Here is a 17,796-nt window from a genome sequence, read left to right as displayed (position 1 = left end):
TCCATTTCATTGAATGTATGATGACTCCAAGTAAAAAGATAGATATTTTAATTAGTTACCTACAGAAATGTAGGAAGAGTTCTGAAACCTTACAGAACCATTACCGCCGACACACTCTTCCACGGCGATCGGCAGTTTATCATGAGGTAATGCATAAAAGAGATCTTGCACACCTTTAGAAAAGGCATATAAATGCTTGTCAGAGCTACAATTTAAAAAAGTCTGGGTCTTCAGAATTTTTCTTAACCTATGGGCTGTCAATTATTAATAGGTTAAGATGCTCTCGTAAGTACAAAGCAACCAACTTCTGCGAAGTGTAATGTTCAGGTATAACTCTAAAATGTATTTTTAGTGTTATCGAAAGAACAAGATAAAGGTATTCAATTTAAATGATTGAGTAGGTCTAAGGGCTAGAAATGCATCCGTGCTTATAACAAATTTAGTAGAGAAACGTGATGTACAATATAGCAGTAAGAGTAATGACATCCTGTATTTTTATGCATTGCAGGTGCATCTGCTCAAAATGCCTTAAGCGACTTGTTCATGAGAGTGAACCAGAAAAGGTATGGTGAATCGACTGATTTTTTTTAGCTGTCTCTCAGATATACTCGGCTATTTTGAAGACCATCAAATGTGCACAGTGACTAACAAGGGCTCCTTATGCTGTGGGCCCATTGAACCTAAACTAATTGTTTAAAAACATCTGAAGTAATCAGCTTTCTTTGCTTTCCAAGCCCTAATATCGTCTTTGGACACTGCTGTTACAGACAGTTATATCACTTCAGAATCTTGGTGTTCTTGTAGGCATTTCTTAAAAAGAGCATTTCTTCAAAGGGCCTCTTACAACGGCTCTTTTAACCTTTTCTTTGAAACAGCTATGTGAGCAAGATATATTAATTGTGTTTAATATGTGCTGTATGTTCTTGTCTGCCATGTGCCCTGTGCCTATGGTTTCATTTGTTATCACCACTTTTTCAGGCATTTCTGAACCAGTTAGCCAGTGACAATGTCCACATTGATCACCATAAGTACTTGAAGCCGCCCACATATTATTCCTATTGAATAGGTAATAACGAAAATGGGAAGCATTAGGTGCTCCACCACAGTGTTGTTCCAGTCATTTTTTTTTCCACACACATAATTTGAGCTGTACAACTTACCTAATGCTGTTCATGCCGCGTCCAGTAAGCCTTACTGATGCAACATTTGCATGGAACACACTCTTGATGCAGGAGTATTAACCTGCGCCAACTGCACTTATCTTTCAATTCAATTTTATTTTTCTTTGAGAGGGAGGTTTATGGACTAAAAGCCACTTTTTTGCAGCAGGACTAGTTCCAGAAACCTGTATACATAGCAGAACGACACTGTCGGGCAAAGAAAGAATACGCTGCAGCAAATTCCTAAAAAGCCATATAACAAAAAGAAACAAAGTAAAGGGTGACATAAAAGGCTGATTCTTGGGCTAGTTGGTACGGTTTACTCGTAATAGCAAAGCCTTTAGCGCAATTCAAAAAGACAGGGACAAGATAGCGCTGTCCTGTGTCTCTGTCACGGCCCTGTCTTTTTGAATTGCACTAAAGGCTTTGACATAAAAGAACGTACATATAATGCACAAGCAGTCTCATGTTATGCATTCCTAAGTATGTTGATACGTAAAGAGCAAACTAGATATTGTAGATTTTGGGTAAACTGTAACATATAAAGGAAAGTTGCATCATTTCAAATGCAAGCAATGTAAGAACGACAGACGCACTAGGTTATTGAATTCAAAATACCGATTTAATTTACAAAATACCGGAGTGGCTCGCTCTTTTTGAAGTGTATCGCATGGATATACTCGCTCAAAATAAAAGCAACTGCATGTTATAGTGACTAAAATTTGTCATTTGTTCCAAAGCGGCGAATCATCCATGTTTCTTTTTTATGCGGGTACAATTTACTGTCCTGTTGTATTAAGTTCGAAATCGAAGCTAGGAATTGCACTAACTCGACTGTCAAAAACAAAAAGTTCACACTATACGAAAATTGTGGAAGTGCTCTATTCTTATAAAGCAGTGTTTATCGAAAGTGTCTCGTGTTGGAGCCATGTAGTCGAAGTTTTTGAGGTGACTAATTACTTTTTTTGTGTAATGTGAGAATTTTCAAGAGGTTTGTTCTTGAGGTAGTCGCCAATACACGGCTACAATAATTTGGGTGTGAGGCGAAAAATGCGTGGTAGATTTGTCATTTAATTTCGGGCAGAAGAATGTCTTGGTATCGTGACAACGCTCCAGTAGCTGCAGACAGTATTTTGCAAACTCGTGTGCGTTCCAAGTGTGCTGAAAGTGTGGCACCTAGTATTCTGTGTTGTTCGAAAGCTTTGATTGCCCATTGTACAAAATGCTGTCTATTAGCACAAGAGGTTTGTTTCTGGCACAAAAAAGATCACTTGTGTTTTAGCTAAATTAATCTTGAGTGTGAGTGCACCCAACAGCTGAGAATACCCAGCGCAAAGTTACATCTTTTTAGTAATTCGTTCACATCGGGACCAGGAAAAAGGACAATGGAGTCACCAGCGTACACTGTTAACTCAGCAGTTGTACAATCTCGTCCGCATTTCTAAGGCGGAACATGCCTTAAGATGCAATACCAGGGTGTCTACCAACCGGGAAAACTGGGAATTCTCAGCGAATTTGAAGTCTGGAAATACTCGGGGAAAACTCGGGGGAATTTGTGCTTTTATCAGGGAAAATTAGCTGTAACTTTATTCAAAGAGAACGAAAGTCGTGTTAATTCTGGCTCGAGTAACAGAGGAATTGCAACGAATTGTCATTGACGCCGTTTCATCGGCACGAGGTATTGCCGGAGTAGTTAATGACAGATTTTCCAGACGCCCGATTTTTCGAACATGCCCGATAATTCGCACGGCTTTGCAGCACCACCACATACTCCATATAGTCAGTGTATATTGCCCTGACTGCAAGTCTGAAATGGCATTAATCAAACCCACCACCGCCAACATTTTGATTATCTCGCTGCCTCAAACCGGCACGCTCACACGCAGATCTGCTGGCAGCCGTAGCCACCACCGCGGCAACATTAGGCCTAGCTGCTTCTACGTTCACTATTAAGCTTCTTGCCATGCGGTGCTGTGTTTTCCATTGAAATAATTCGCCGCTGTCAGCAATGGCACTGACTGCGCCTTTGTAATTCTCGCGATTGGCTTCGAGGCTCGCAGAGCACAGCGCGTTGCGTAAGGCCAGTCTCTGAAAGTTAGCTTTGCTTTAGTACAGCAGTATTACGCGGTGAAGGATAACAAACGTGAAAAGGGGAAATTGTCACGTGGCATGGTATGTATTCCGTAATTATACACCCGTGCACCCCAGTCTCCTGTCACAGTACGAGCACCGATATGCCTAATAAGTGTACTGGCAGGCCTTAAAAGCTTTTACAGACGTGCCTGTGGCAATTTTAGCCCTTAAGGGCAGTTAAAGGCATGTTTCATTTTTTTCGGACTGCCCGATTTTTTGGAGTTTTTGCGGCCCCTAGGGAGTTCGAAAAATCGGACATTGACTGTACAACTGACCAAGAGGATGCTTGAAACGATCCAAGGGGTGAACGCGTGGCAGAAGGAGGATGAGAACAGAAAGGTCATACACACTGAGGAATTAATGGAAAAGGAAGCGTGCCGCCGCCTCTTTGAAGGAGCTTGAGCTCAAAAAACAAAGTGTTGGCTGACGCCGAGATGCAGGTGTCCCTCATTAAAACCAATATGAACTCTTTAAAGCAGTGAAACCCAATATTGAGATGTTGTCTATGGGTTGAGAGTATGTCAGGACATTTGAGGTTGACTTTCCAGCTGCTGAGAGGGAATCTTAGTTGTGACAAAGTTCAGGCCCAATACCGATGAGCTTGCTATCACTTGATAGAAATAGCTCATATTCAAAAATATTTACTTATGTATGCATCTTCACTGGTAGTAAATACTTCACCAGTAGTAAAACAAGCATATCTTTGCAAGATAATTTTCATTGGAGATGTCTATAGCACTACTGTCTCTGCCTTGCAAATACATTTCCATTCAAGGACCAGACAGACTTACTTGTGCTCATATTTGCGGTTAATAGTCTTTCCCATAAAATTCTTCAATGAGGGACAGAGGTGCTCGTTGACATAAATCGGAAACTGATTGGTGATTCCTATGTCATTGTTTGGCAGTCACAACTTCTTAGCTTTTCTTAACGTAATGTCATGCTTCACATGAGGGTTTAGTTGAACTATGTTTGATTTTACGGCATTCCGAGCAGGCAATCAGTGACATGCCCCTTTTGTTAGCCTCGGAAATTGGCTCACCACTCCCAGCACAAATTCATTGCACAATCGATGAAACATTCTCATTTTCTGTTTTCAGCACACCTTTAATCTCAACGTTCGCGTTTCTAGAATACTGTTTTAGGTTCAAAACTTTATTCTCAAGTTGATCATTTTTCTCGAAATCTGCAGATTTGTCATGGAGATTTTTACTTTTCATTTCAAGGTCAGCATTTTTTGGTATCCCTTTCTTGAGTTTTCATTTTAATCCTTCTATTGAAGCATGTTCGAAAATGCAAGCTATCAGCTATAATTTTCTGCTCTTTATGTAGGTCACGAGTCTTGGAGCATAGCTTCCTGGAAAGCGATTTGTGGGATGCTACAAGTTCTGCTACAAGTTCGTCTTTCAATCTGACAAAATCTGCTTTACTTCATCCTTGAGCTTTGAACTGCCTTGAGACATTTCAAAAATCGCAATGCACATGACCACAAACAATACTTGGCAGCCGCGACGTCAAGGAAAAAAAGTTATGTTGGTCTCAAATAATTTGAGCACTAACCTGTAGTGAGAACGACAAGCAGATTAGGCGTCAAAACAACCCGTGGTTGTTTGACGCTGTGGCCAATGTGGTTTGGACAGAACACTTGCTTATTTTTGTAGGCTGGCTGGCCTGGCGTAGTGACATAATCAGCGATGCAGGTAACCGACAGTGGCGCCTCCCTTCTTGTATGAAGCAGGCTTCGATTACTGCTCAGAGAGCACGTGCAGAGCGCTGAAGTAACTTGCGCTTTTAGGTGCTTTGACTGACACGTGTCGTGCAATTGTTACTGGCACTGATGTTTGATTTTTGTTTTTATATCGGATTTCTATTGTGTATCGTGTAATGGGGGCACACCCGCTACAATAATGCCCCTCCCTGGGCGCATGTAGTGATGTTAATAAATACATAAATAAAAAAATGAATAAATAAATAAATAAATAAGTAAATATGCAGTAGCATGGTAGGCAAAAAGTCACTCTGGCAGTTGTTCCCTTTGTCTGGTCCACAACGAGAACTTTAAACCACTGTGGAACATAGGACCAGATAGTGTAGTTATCTTTGTTCCCAGGGCACCTAAGCTTTATGAAATCTGTCCAATAATGAGACAAGATTTTTGTTCTACCATTCATTGCCTTCCCATAGTGGCACACAAAGTCAGGCTGTCCTTTTCTCCCTTGGTCTCCACATCTTCACATTAAGCCCACACCATTAAGCCCTCTCCCTTGGTCTCCACATCTCCACATCTCCACATTAAGCCCCTTACACCAGCTTACACCTGGTGTAAGGGGCTTAATTGAGCAACCCCCCATGTTTACCTCGTGACCATGCTACAGGATCATTCGAACAATCATTAATCAATCAATACTGATTTAGCATCTTGCCGATGTTTTGGCAAGAGACAAAAAGCTGAGAAGGCTTCACTGGGTCCTTGTCCTAGAAACGTGGCATACCATGGTAGCAAGCTATAAGAGCGCGAAGTGCAAAATGGTGAGCAAATACACCAACACATTAAACAAATCAAAAACGGGTAACTGTAACTGAAAGTAGTAACTGAAACTTGGGCGAGTTGCTAGGTACAGTAGAATCTCGATGATATGATCATGCCTAATATGAATTTCCGGATGATACTAATTTTTCTGTGGTCCTGGCTGCGCCCCATTACTTTGCAACATGCTAGAGAACAGTTGTTACGAATAAATTTTCGACCCACGTCAGTTGATACAAAAATTACCGAAAACACTTTGGAAATTATAATGTGTGCTTGGCGAAAGCCAGACACTGCTGCCGTCTGCGCACAGCTTTCCTGGCTTTGCTGTTCGGTGACGTAGCCAGTCGCTGTTGCCGTCTGCGCTCCAATTCATTCGCTTTGGTGTTCGGCGATGTCGCCTCTCGCTGCTGCCACTTTCGTTCTGCTTCCCTGCCTTTGGTACCCGGCGATCTAATCAATCGCTGTTGGCGTTTCCGTTCTGCCTCCCTTGCTTTCGCATCCGGTCACATGTTCAGTCATCGCATGCGCATTCGCTCCTTGTTCTTCTGGCGTTTGGTGTTGGGGGAATTCGGCGTCCGCTGCCGCTTCCCCGAACCGCTTGGCGCGGAATCACTGGGCTGCTTCAGAGCCATGCGTCTCATTCACTCGACTGCAACCAGACGTCTGGCGAAGGAGCGGCCATAGATGGAGCGGCAGTGCAGCCGTGTGCAGCTGCCACCACCGACGCACGGGCGCTCATTGTACCGCTACTGTGTGACCTCACGGTTGCTATGCACAGCTGCGTCACCCCCCCACCGGTGCGCCGGTTAATAAGGGGGGGAGAAGGTTGCGCTGCTGCGCAGCAAGGCCACAGTTGGCACGATTCCAGCGCACGGACGGACGCGACTGCGAGCATGAGCCATTAAAGGCTTTCGCCTTAATAGGAAGCTTTAGCTTGCGTGCTCCTGTCTAAGTACATGTACAAGGAGAATTCGTTTTTCTCGGCAACCACAGCACCAAATTTGACGAGGTTTGTTGCGTTTAAAATAAAAACTGAAAATCTAGTGACTGTTGGTTTCGAATTTTTGATTTAGCTCCTCAATTGTTTATTAAAAATTGGCAAAAATTGAAAATTTTCAAAAAACGAAAATATCAAGTTTACAACTCTGTAACTGAGAAAGAAAAAACCATAATACAATTCTGTGAATTACATCTAATAGTACATCTAAAGCGGACAAAATTGATATTGACACGTGTACTTATCTTTATCGGCCGACCACGTTTCGCCGCTTAACAACTGTAATCGCATAGCGAGGGACGCGCCTGCATGTATCCGACGTTTCTGGAAAGTTATCGATGCTTCTACCCGGCTGTCTGTTGTCGCCGAACCTTATGTTATCTGATTTCATCGCCTGACACGAATGGCGTAGAACATTGTGGAATACGCGCGGGTCCCAGCGATTAGTCTGGAACATTCGAAGACTGCTGTATAAAAGCCGACGCGCTTGACCCGCTGATCAGATTTTCGACGATCGCCGACAGTGTTCGCCGCTATCGTTGTGCTATAAGTGTAGCCTGTTTTTGTGGGCACAGGTTCGCCCAATAAAAGTTAGTTTTGTTCTTCACAGTATTGCTACTGTGTTCTTGAACGTCACCACCACGTGACATCTGGTGGAGGTGCTTTTCGTTCATGTACCGGACGCCCCCGACAAGCCGTGATCCAAGCCCGGACCTCAAAGAGAACACCAACGTAGTCCCGGAGCATCGAGCAAGCCGCCGTCTTCAACAGCTGCCCCCGGAGCACGGACTTCTACCTGAGAAGACCAAGAAGATCGTGGACAAGGCAACCCCAATGGCAGCCCCAGCGTCCCCCATCGTGCTGCAGCAGCCCAGGGAACCTCCGACGTTCCGCGGATCAACATTTGAGGACCCGGAAACCTGGCTAGAGACGTATGAGAGGGTCGCTACGTTTAACAGTTGGGACAGCGACGACAAGCTGCGGCATGTCTATTTCGCACTGGAATACGCCGCCAGGACCTGGTTCGAGAATCGAGAAGCCACCTTAACGACGTGGGACCTGTTCCGAAGCGGCTTCTTGCAGACGTTTACAAGCGTCGTGCGAAAAGAGCGAGCCCAAGCACTACTAGAAACCAGAGTGCAGCTGCCAAACGAGACGATCGCGATCTTCACGGAAGAGATGGCCCGTCTTTTCCGGCACGCCGACCCGGAAATGTCAGAAGAGAAAAAAGTCCGCTTCCTGATGCGCGGCGTCAAGCAAGAACTTTTCGCAGGACTTATTCGTAACCCGCCGAAGACCGTAGCTGAGTTTTCGGCAGAGGCATCGACGATCGAGAAAACTCTGGAGATGCGCACCCGGCAATATAACCGCCAGGGGCTCACGCCGCAGTACGCCATCCAAGGACTAGATTCCGGCGACATTCAGGAGACCATCAGGGCCATTGTGCGCGAAGAACTGCGCAAGGTCCTGCCTTCGTCGAAGCCCCAAGTGGCTTCCATCGCCGACATCGTCAAAGAAGAGGTGCACCGATCGCTTGGAGTTCCCGAGCTGCAACCACAATTACCGCAGCCCCAGCCAGAAGCGATGACCTACGCCGCCGTCGCACGCCGTCAAGGTCCCCCGCCGCGACCGCGCCAGGGCCCTGTCACGCCGCAGTTCCGTCGTCCGCCGCCGCCGCCGCCAGCACGCCCACCCGTCACCCAGCGTACCTACGCGAGGAAGACGGACATTTGGCGAGCCCCCGACCACCGCCCGCTCTGCTATCACTGCGGAGAAGCCGGCCATGTGTATCGCCGATGCCCATACCGGGAGATGGGACTGCGAGGCTTCGCCGTCAACGCACAGCGCCCGAGGGAAAGTGAACGCCCTCGTGACATCGCCGACTACCTCGCCGCTACTAAGTGGAGCCCTCGACGACCGTCCCGTTCGCCGTCACCAGGCCGCTACCTGTCGCCGCAGCGCCGACCATACACTGGCCCAGTCCGAGGCCGGTCCGTCAGCCCATATCCGGAAAACTAAAAGCAGCAACCGATGGAGGTGCGGTTGCTGTTCGTCGAACTGACGAAGATCCTCCGCCGCCGACGAAGACGCCGAAAAGACTATCTCCACGACATAACAACGACGACACACCGCCGTCCCGACGAAGTCTGGCAGGAAAGAACACGCTGACGAAAGACCACCTGACGACGCCACGTACCAACCACAGGTCAACGCGACACAGCCGTGATCCGACGCCAAGGCCTAACTGTAACGCAAGACAAAGAACCACCGACCTCGACGTGCTTCTCGACGGCCACGCAGTCACCGCGTTAGTAGACACAGGAGCCGATTACTCCGTCATGAGTGGACCCATCGCAGCCCAATTGAAGAAAGTTAAGACTGCATGGGAAGGCCCGTTAATTCGGACCGCTGGAGGACACCTCATCACGCCGAGTGGAATCTGCACGGCAAGAATTACCATTCATGACCGGACTTACCCTGCCACCTTCGTTATCCTGCAACAGTGTTCACGAGACGTCATTCTCGGCATAGACTTCCTGAACCAACACGGCGCAATCATCGACCTGAAGTCGAAGTCAATAACGCTGTCGGAAGATCAAGCGATACCGCCGGAGAGCCCTCGTAGTCACCACGCCTTGAGTGTGCTCGAAGATCAAGTGAGCATCCCGCCTCGCTCCAGCATTGTTATTTCGGTCGGCACCGAAACACCCGCTGACGTAGAAGGCGTCATCGAAGGCGACCAACGTCTACTGCTCGACCGTGAAATTTGCGTCGCAAGAGGGATCGCTCGACTGCACGGAGGAAGCACGAAAGTGTTGCTGACAAACTTCAGCCAGGAGTTCAAGCACATCAACAAGGGCACGACGATCGCATACATCGAGGACATTCAGGAAACCAGCGATGCGTTTGTCCTCTCCGATTCTGTCGCATCTACCCCGACGACCGTAGTTTCCGAGCCAGACTTCGACATAAATCCAAGTCTCCCCGTGATTAAGCAGCAACAGCTCAGAAGTCTGCTTCGACGATACAAAGACTGCTTTTCGACGTCGTCGAGGATTCGACAAACACCAGTCGCAAAGCATCGCATAATAACCGAAGAGTGCGCTCGACCACTCCGCCAGAGCCCTTACCGAGTTTCGACGCGAGAACGCGAAGCTATAAGACAACAAGTCGACGAAATGCTGCGCGACGACATCATCCAGCCGTCGAAAAGCCCGTGGGCGTCTCCAGTTGTTTTAGTGAAGAAAAAGGACGGAACTCTACGTTTCTGCGTCGATTATCGTCGACTGAACAAAATCACGAAGAAAGACGTATACCCCCTCCCACGGATAGACGACGCATTAGATCGGCTCTGCAATGCTAAATACTTCTCGTCAATGGACCTCAAGTCTGGCTACTGGCAAATAGAAGTCGACGAAAGAGATCGCGAAAAGACCGCCTTCATCACGCCAGACGGCCTCTATGAGTTCAAGGTTATGCCATTTGGACTGTGCTCGGCGCCTGCAACGTTCCAGCGCGTTATGGACACGGTTTTAGCAGGACTGAAGTGGCAGACCTGTCTTGTTTACTTGGATGACGTCGTCGTCTTCGCCGGAAATTTCGACGATCACCTTAAGCGGCTTGGGACGGTATTAGAGGTCATCAAGTCATCAGGGCTCACTCTGAAGCCGGAAAAGTGTCGCTTCGCTTATGATGAGCTTCTATTCCTAGGCCACGTCATCAGCAAATCTGGAGTACGCCCCGACCCGCAGAAGACAGCTGCCATCGCAAAGTTCCCGCAGCCAATCGACAAGAAGGCAGTGCGCAGATTCCTTGGCATGTGTGCCTACTATAGGCGCTTTGTCAAGGATTTTTCACGCATCGCGGAGCCGCTAACACATCTAACGAAATGTGATGTGGAGTTCAAGTGGGAAACGCCGCAGGCCGACGCATTTCAAGAACTGAAACGACGCATGCAGTCGCCGCCGGTACTTGCACACTTCGACGAAGACGCCGATACTGAAATCCACACTGACGCCAGTAGCCTAGGCCTCGGCGCCGTCCTAGTCCAGAGAAAAGATGGACATGAACACGTGATAGCTTACGCTAGCCGGTCGCTGTCAAAAGCGGAAGGCAATTATTCTACTACCGAAAAGGAATGCCTCGCCATCATTTGGGCTACAGCGAAATTTCGCCCTTACCTCTATGGCAGGCCATTCAAAGTGGTCAGCGACCATCACGCGTTGTGTTGGCTAGCTAACTTAAAGGACCCTTCAGGACGGCTGGCGCGGTGGAGCCTCAGACTAAAGAATACGACATCACTGTAACATACAAGTCCGGAAGAAAACACTCAGATGCCGATTGCCTATCCCGCGCCCCCACTGACCCACCGCCGCAAGATGACGAGGATGACGACGCCTTCCTTGGCATAATAAGCGCGGAAGACTTCGCCGAACAACAACGAGGGGACCCGGAGCTAAAAGCCCTAGTCGAGTATTTGGAAGGGCACACCGACGTTGTCCCTAGGGCATTTAAGCGTGGATTATCTTCGTTCACGCTACAAAACAACCTGCTCGTGAAGAAGAATTTCTCACCAGTCCGCGCCAGCTACCTTCTTGTTGTACCGTCAGCGCTGCGTCCAGAAGTACTGCACGCCCTACACGACGATCCAACCGCTGGGCACCTTGGATTCTCCCGGACGCTGTCGAGGATACAGGAAAGGTATTACTGGCCGCGTCTGACCGCCGACGTCGCCCATTACGTCAAGACATGCCGAGACTGTCAGCGGCGCAAGACACCACCGACAAGGCCAGCAGGATTACTACAGCCGATCGAACCTCCTCGCCGACCATTCCAGCAGATTGGTATGGATTTGTTGGGGCCGTTTCCGATGTCAACATCCGGGAATAAGTGGATCGTCGTGGCGACGGACTATCTCACCCGCTTTGCTGAAACTAAAGCTCTACCAAAAGGCAGCGCAGCCGAAGTGGCGAAATTTTTCGTCGAAAACATCCTGCTGCGACATGGTGCCCCAGAAGTCCTCATCACCGACAGAGGAACGGCTTTTACAGCAGAGCTCACCCAAGCCATTCTGCAGTACAGCCAGACAAGCCACAGGAGGACAACTGCCTACCATCCGCAGACGAACGGTCTCACGGAGCGCCTGAACAAAACCCTCGCCGACATGCTAGCAATGTACGTCGACGTTGAACACAAGACGTGGGACGCGGTCCTGCCGTACGTAACCTTTGCGTACAACACGGCGGTGCAAGAAACAACACAGATCACGCCGTTCAAGCTGGTCTACGGTAGGAACCCGACGACGACGCTTGACGCCATGCTGCCGCACGTAACTGACGAAGAGAATGTTGACGTCGCTAGCTATCTCCAGCGCGCCGAAGAAGCCCGACAGCTTGCCCGCCTGCGAATCAGGAGCCAGCAGAGGACCGACAGCCGACACTACAACCTCCGACGACGCTTTGTCGAGTACCAGCCTGGCGACCGTGTTTGGGTCTGGACCCCGATACGCCGACGAGGACTCAGTGAGAAGCTACTCCGACGCTATTTCGGACCCTACAAGGTCATCCGACGTATTGGCGCTCTGGACTATGAGGTCGTGCCAGACGGTATTTCGCATTCACAGCGGCGCCGCGCACGATCTGAAGTGGTCCACGTGGTGCGCCTTAAACCCTTTTACGGACGCTGACGAACTTCGTCATTTTTGTTCTTTTCTTTGCTACGAGTGCTTTTGTTTATTAACTTCGTTTGTTTGCAGCATCGGGTCGATGCTTTTTAAGAGGGGGGTATTGACACGTGTACTTATCTTTATCGGCCGACCACGTTTCGCCGCTTAACAACTGTAATCGCATAGCGAGGGACGCGCCTGCATGTATCCGACGTTTCTGGAAAGTTATCGATGCTTCTACCCGGCTGTCTGTTGTCGCCGAACCTTATGTTATCTGATTTCATCGCCTGACACGAATGGCGTAGAACATTGTGGAATACGCGCGGGTCCCAGCGATTAGTCTGGAACATTCGAAGACTGCTGTATAAAAGCCGACGCGCTTGACCCGCTGATCAGATTTTCGACGATCGCCGACAGTGTTCGCCGCTATCGTTGTGCTATAAGTGTAGCCTGTTTTTGTGGGCACAGGTTCGCCCAATAAAAGTTAGTTTTGTTCTTCACAGTATTGCTACTGTGTTCTTGAACGTCACCACCACGTGACAATATGCTATGCATGAATCTCAAAAAATTTTGTAATATGGAAGCATAGCTTTTGCAGAACCTTTGTAAACAACGTAACAAATTCACGAAAGATATAAAATGACATACCTAATTTGTCCACTTTCAATGGTCTAATGGATGCCGTTTACAGAACTGCGATGTCTGTTTTTGATGCAGAGTTATGAATCTGTCAGCTTCGTTCTTCGATATTCTTTTCGAATTTTTGAAAATTCCTTTAACAAAAGTTAGGCCCTAAATAGCAATTCCGCTTCCAACAGCCACTAGAATTTAACTTTCTCTCTCAAATACAACAAGTTTTATTAAAATCGGTCCAGGGGTTATCTCAGAAAAACATTTTTGCATTTTACATGTATTTGAATAGGCCACGTCGGAGTTGGACCCGAGTTAAAGCTTCCTCTTAATAAACGCCGCCCCACCGACGGCCACGAAAGAGAACAGCGCGCGGTCACGCGATTTCTCCCTGTCCCTTTTGGTGTGGAGGCGCGGACACGGCGCCCGACAGCGCGGAGGCCACGACTGGGCGTGAAGAGTTTGAAGCGGTGGTGCTTTTGTTCCTTTTCCTCCTTTTTCGCGTGATATCGGACGGAGTAGCTGCTGTGCTTCGGGCCGCGTTCTTTGTGTTAGACGTGGGCGACGGCAAAGGCCCACCACCGATGGCTGAAACGCTGCACGCTCGAAGTTCTGAGGCATGCTATGGCCGCGGATGAAATCAGCGACGACACATGCACGCGTTTTTATGGATTTGAACAACGCCTACTAAGTGACCTGACAAAGAAAATGAAGCAGAAAAACATTTGAGACTTTTTCTTCAAGAAATAAATGCTTTTTACGTACGTGTGCCTGAGCGAGTTCACCTCTGACTCTTTAATTTAGCTAGTTTTAATTGTTTTCATGATACGAATTTTGGCTAATACGAATATTTTTCGTGACCTCGTGAGATTCGTATCATCGAGATTCCACTGTATTCATTATAAAACTGCAGACAACAAATGAGCACACAAGGCTAAGGTTATATGTCACCTTTGCCTTGTGACCTCGTTTGTTGGGTGCATGCTATGGTTTCATAACGAAGCTGGTAAATTGACAGCATGCGCAAAGAAGCAAAGTACGGTAATTGCATTAAAAGATAGTAATTATCACAAAAAATCACCACGCAGTTATGTAAAGAGACAGGTCACGTATTTAAAACTGGGCATATGTTGTAAACACATTTAAAAAACAATAGTGACTGCACTTCAGTCGATTTATACAAACATGAAAAGCACTCTTCCAATACACCAATGATAAAAAAAAAGTCAGTGCTCTCCAGAACTGCAGGAAGAGCAAAATGGCCTTGACCGTACTCACTAGCTGCAGAAAAAACGGCGGAGTGCACCTGCCCACGTCGCCCATGATGATCGTGATGTGAGAATCTTGCGTAAAATGGGGTGATGGTGCCAGCAAGGTCGCTTTTGAAAGATTTGCGGTTTAGTCAAACATTTAAATATCTTGATTCTCTGGGCTAAATTGTTCACTGTTGAAAACTCACTTTATTTCGTGTTGTCCCCTCCTTTGTGTCATTAATCTTGGAGCTTTTACTATAGTCTCTACCACTGGTTTTATTTGTTCCCCTTTGTGTCCTTAACATCTAATGCCTTCGTCATGCCTACTGCATGTGAACTTGTTGCTGTATGTACATCCTGACATTCAACAGGGTATGCTCAATAGTTGCTGCACCATTTCCACACCCTATGCACAAGTCGTCTTCACTTTGTTCCTATAGCTATGCCTTCTCTACACCCTCATTTGATTTCGAACAGTTAAGCACTATCATTTCAATTATCGTAAAATACTTTTACCTTCTGATTTCATTTTTTCTCTGTTCGTATGGTTCCTTCCATAGCTGCCTTCCTGTAAATTGCTCCCTTCTAGTACACTGTTTCTGAATCTCTAATTTTACATTTAACAGTCTTCTCTTTGCTGCGGCTTATGCAATTAGTGTAATATTTGCTGGATAGTTGGCTTCTTTTTTCTGCAGTCTGAGTCAGCCTTTTTCCTATTCAGGTGCCTCAATCGAATTGTGTTCATGCCCTGCAGTCATAATTCGAAGCAAATTTTTTGTTCTGACCCTCCCACACAAAAAAGGAGCCCCATGTTTTCCTGTAATACTTCGTTTGTGGTTTTTCCACATGCTCCCACTGCTAGCCTTCTGATTATTGGACAGCGCTGCCTGCACTTGATGGTTTAACACTATGCCAATTTAGCAAACGCTAGCCTGGGAACCCCAATGTCACTGCCTCTTCCACCTTTTGACTTTGGCAAAGTGCTTCATGTTTTTTTATTTACCATGTGTTTCTCTCTGTGATCCTTACCCCCAGGTATTTTTACTCCTTGGTATCTTATTTTCCCCATCCGTGATAACCTGATCAGTTCTGTCACTAAAATAGCACTGACAGAGAATTGTTGTCTTTTTTTATTGCTTTAGTCGATAGCCGTCGACACAATACAGCTATTCCTAGAGAGCGCAACAAAGAATTGCGGTGCTCTTTTATGTGGTCATTTCAAAACCATTGCCAATGTAGCGCGGCTTTAGACGTCACGTCGATCACGTGGTACCACATGCCGATGATACATACTATGGTAATGCTGCTAAAAGCCTATAGTCCACCTAATGGGACAAGGCCTTGACCTCCGGCGTTTGAAAGAGGAGCAATCAATTGGAAGTGCAAATTTTTTGATGATGCGGGCATTGCATGAACTGTTACAACGGTCACTTGCGAAGCTGTTTTTGATGCTTGACATGATGAGTCTCCCTTTTTGGCATGTGAAGGTTCGCCGTGCTTGATGGTCTTTGCTCAGCATCCACAACATTCCAGCGCGTTATGGGCGCAGGCTTAAGGTGACAGGCATGCTTCGTACATCGAGGCATGTGTGTAGACATGTAAAATTTCTGGAAGAATTGAAGCTGTAAAAAACAAAAAAAAAAAAAAAAAAAAAACATCAGGAAAATTCTGACAGGACCCATCTCACGATGACTGGATGCTGACGCGATTAGCGTTCCAGCAATGTTGTAGTACATGGTATTGCTAAAGACACCTTTATTTACTATCTGTAGTGGGGGAAACAGGCTAGGAATCCTGATAGCATTCATACACCCACGCAAGGGAGCATCACCACAGCGTGCACACCTCCGAACGCCTCAGAGAAAGCTTTACTAAACATGGTCTCCCAACCACGTCCAGTTTTGTCCCGTTAGCACTGTAATATTAGGGTTCAGCATATCACACCTTTAATTAAATATGGCAATATTGAATAGGTGTAAAACAAAGTTTCATTGTCAGCTGGAAGAGCGTGCATTTTCACCAGTCAGACATGTAATTTTATTTTCACGAGCGAGAGCAACGTTTCATGGGCCAAAGTGGGGGAATCGGGCTAAGGAAGCTATTCCCATTAAAAGCAGTCTTTTTTCTGGAAATTACAGAAACACTGCAAAATAACAGCAACAACAACAAAATTAACACAATTGGAGTCGTGTGTGACCTTCTAGAATCAAAACCCAATTTCAGTGAAGCTGCTTTTTCGAGCAGTTGCGTTAAAAATGTCAATTACCTTTTTATAAATCACACGCTCCAAAACATTGACACGGTGTTACTGGTCCATTTGAAACCTTGCAGCTTATAATGCATTCGGGCACATATTAAAGAAATTTTACAATAGCACTCATTCATCCAGACACATTTTGATTTGATTTCATTGTGCGTTTTTACGGGCCATGATATGATTATCAGGCACACCGTGAGGGGGGGGGGTGCTAATAAAAATTTGGCTCCCCTTCATGAGATCGTTAATGTGCACCTGACGCGCGGATGCACCTGATGCGGATAATGAATACCTTCTTCCGCAAGCGGGATAGCCGAAAGTGGACGTGGAGGAGCCTGAATGGCAAGACTAGAAATGAAATAGACTTTATACTCTGCGCTAACCCTGGCATCATACAAGATATGGACGTGCTCGGCAAGGTGCGCTGCAGTGACCATAGGATGGTAAGAGCTTGAATTAGCCGAGACTTGAGGAGGGAACGGAAGAAATTGGTACATAAGAAGCTGATGAATGAGTTAGTGGTAAGAGGGAAAATAGAGGAATTCCGGATCAAGCTACAGAACAGGTATTCGGCTTTAACTCAGGAAGAGGACCTTAGTGTTGAAGATATGAACGACAATCTTATGGGCATCATTAAGGAGCATGCAATAGAAGTCGGTGGTAACGCCGTTAGACAGGATGCCAGTAAGCTATCGCAGGAGACGAAAGATCTGATCAAGAAATGCCAATGTATGAAAGCCTCTAACCCTACAGCTAGAATGGAACTGGCAGAACTTTCGAAGTTAATGAACAAGCGTAAGACAGCTGATATAAGGAAGTATAATATGGATAGAATTGAACATGCTCTACATTATAGACCGGTCAGCATACTGTCTGTTGCCTACAAAGTATTTACTAAGGTAATCGCAAATAGAATCAGGAACACCTTAGACTTCTGTCAACCAAAGGACCAGGCAAGATTCCGTACAGGCTACTCAACAATAGACCATATTCACACTATCAATCAGGTGATAGAGAAATGTGCGGAATATAACCAACCCTTATATATAGCTTTCATTGATTACGAGAAAGCGTTTGATTCAGTCGAAACCTCAACAGTCATGGAGGCATTACGGAATCAGGGTGTAGACGAGCTCTACGTAAAAATACTGAAAGATATCTATAGCGGCTC

General features: G+C 46.6%; 1 protein-coding gene across 1 annotated transcript in view; it reads left to right on the top strand.

Moving 5' to 3' along the window:
• LOC126516650 (DNA (cytosine-5)-methyltransferase 3C-like) overlaps window positions 1–17,796 on the top strand; it is a 362,078-nt gene that overhangs the window by 140,298 nt on the left and 203,984 nt on the right. The window contains exon 8 of the mRNA XM_072285857.1: window positions 509–563. Coding sequence (XP_072141958.1) covers window positions 509–563 — 55 coding nt within the window. The remainder of the gene's footprint in view (window positions 1–508; window positions 564–17,796) is intronic.

Source organism: Dermacentor andersoni, chromosome 1 (assembly GCF_023375885.2).
Source record: "Dermacentor andersoni chromosome 1, qqDerAnde1_hic_scaffold, whole genome shotgun sequence".
Lineage (NCBI taxonomy): Eukaryota > Metazoa > Arthropoda > Arachnida > Ixodida > Ixodidae > Dermacentor > Dermacentor andersoni.
This window is presented reverse-complemented; position numbering and strand designations above follow the sequence as displayed.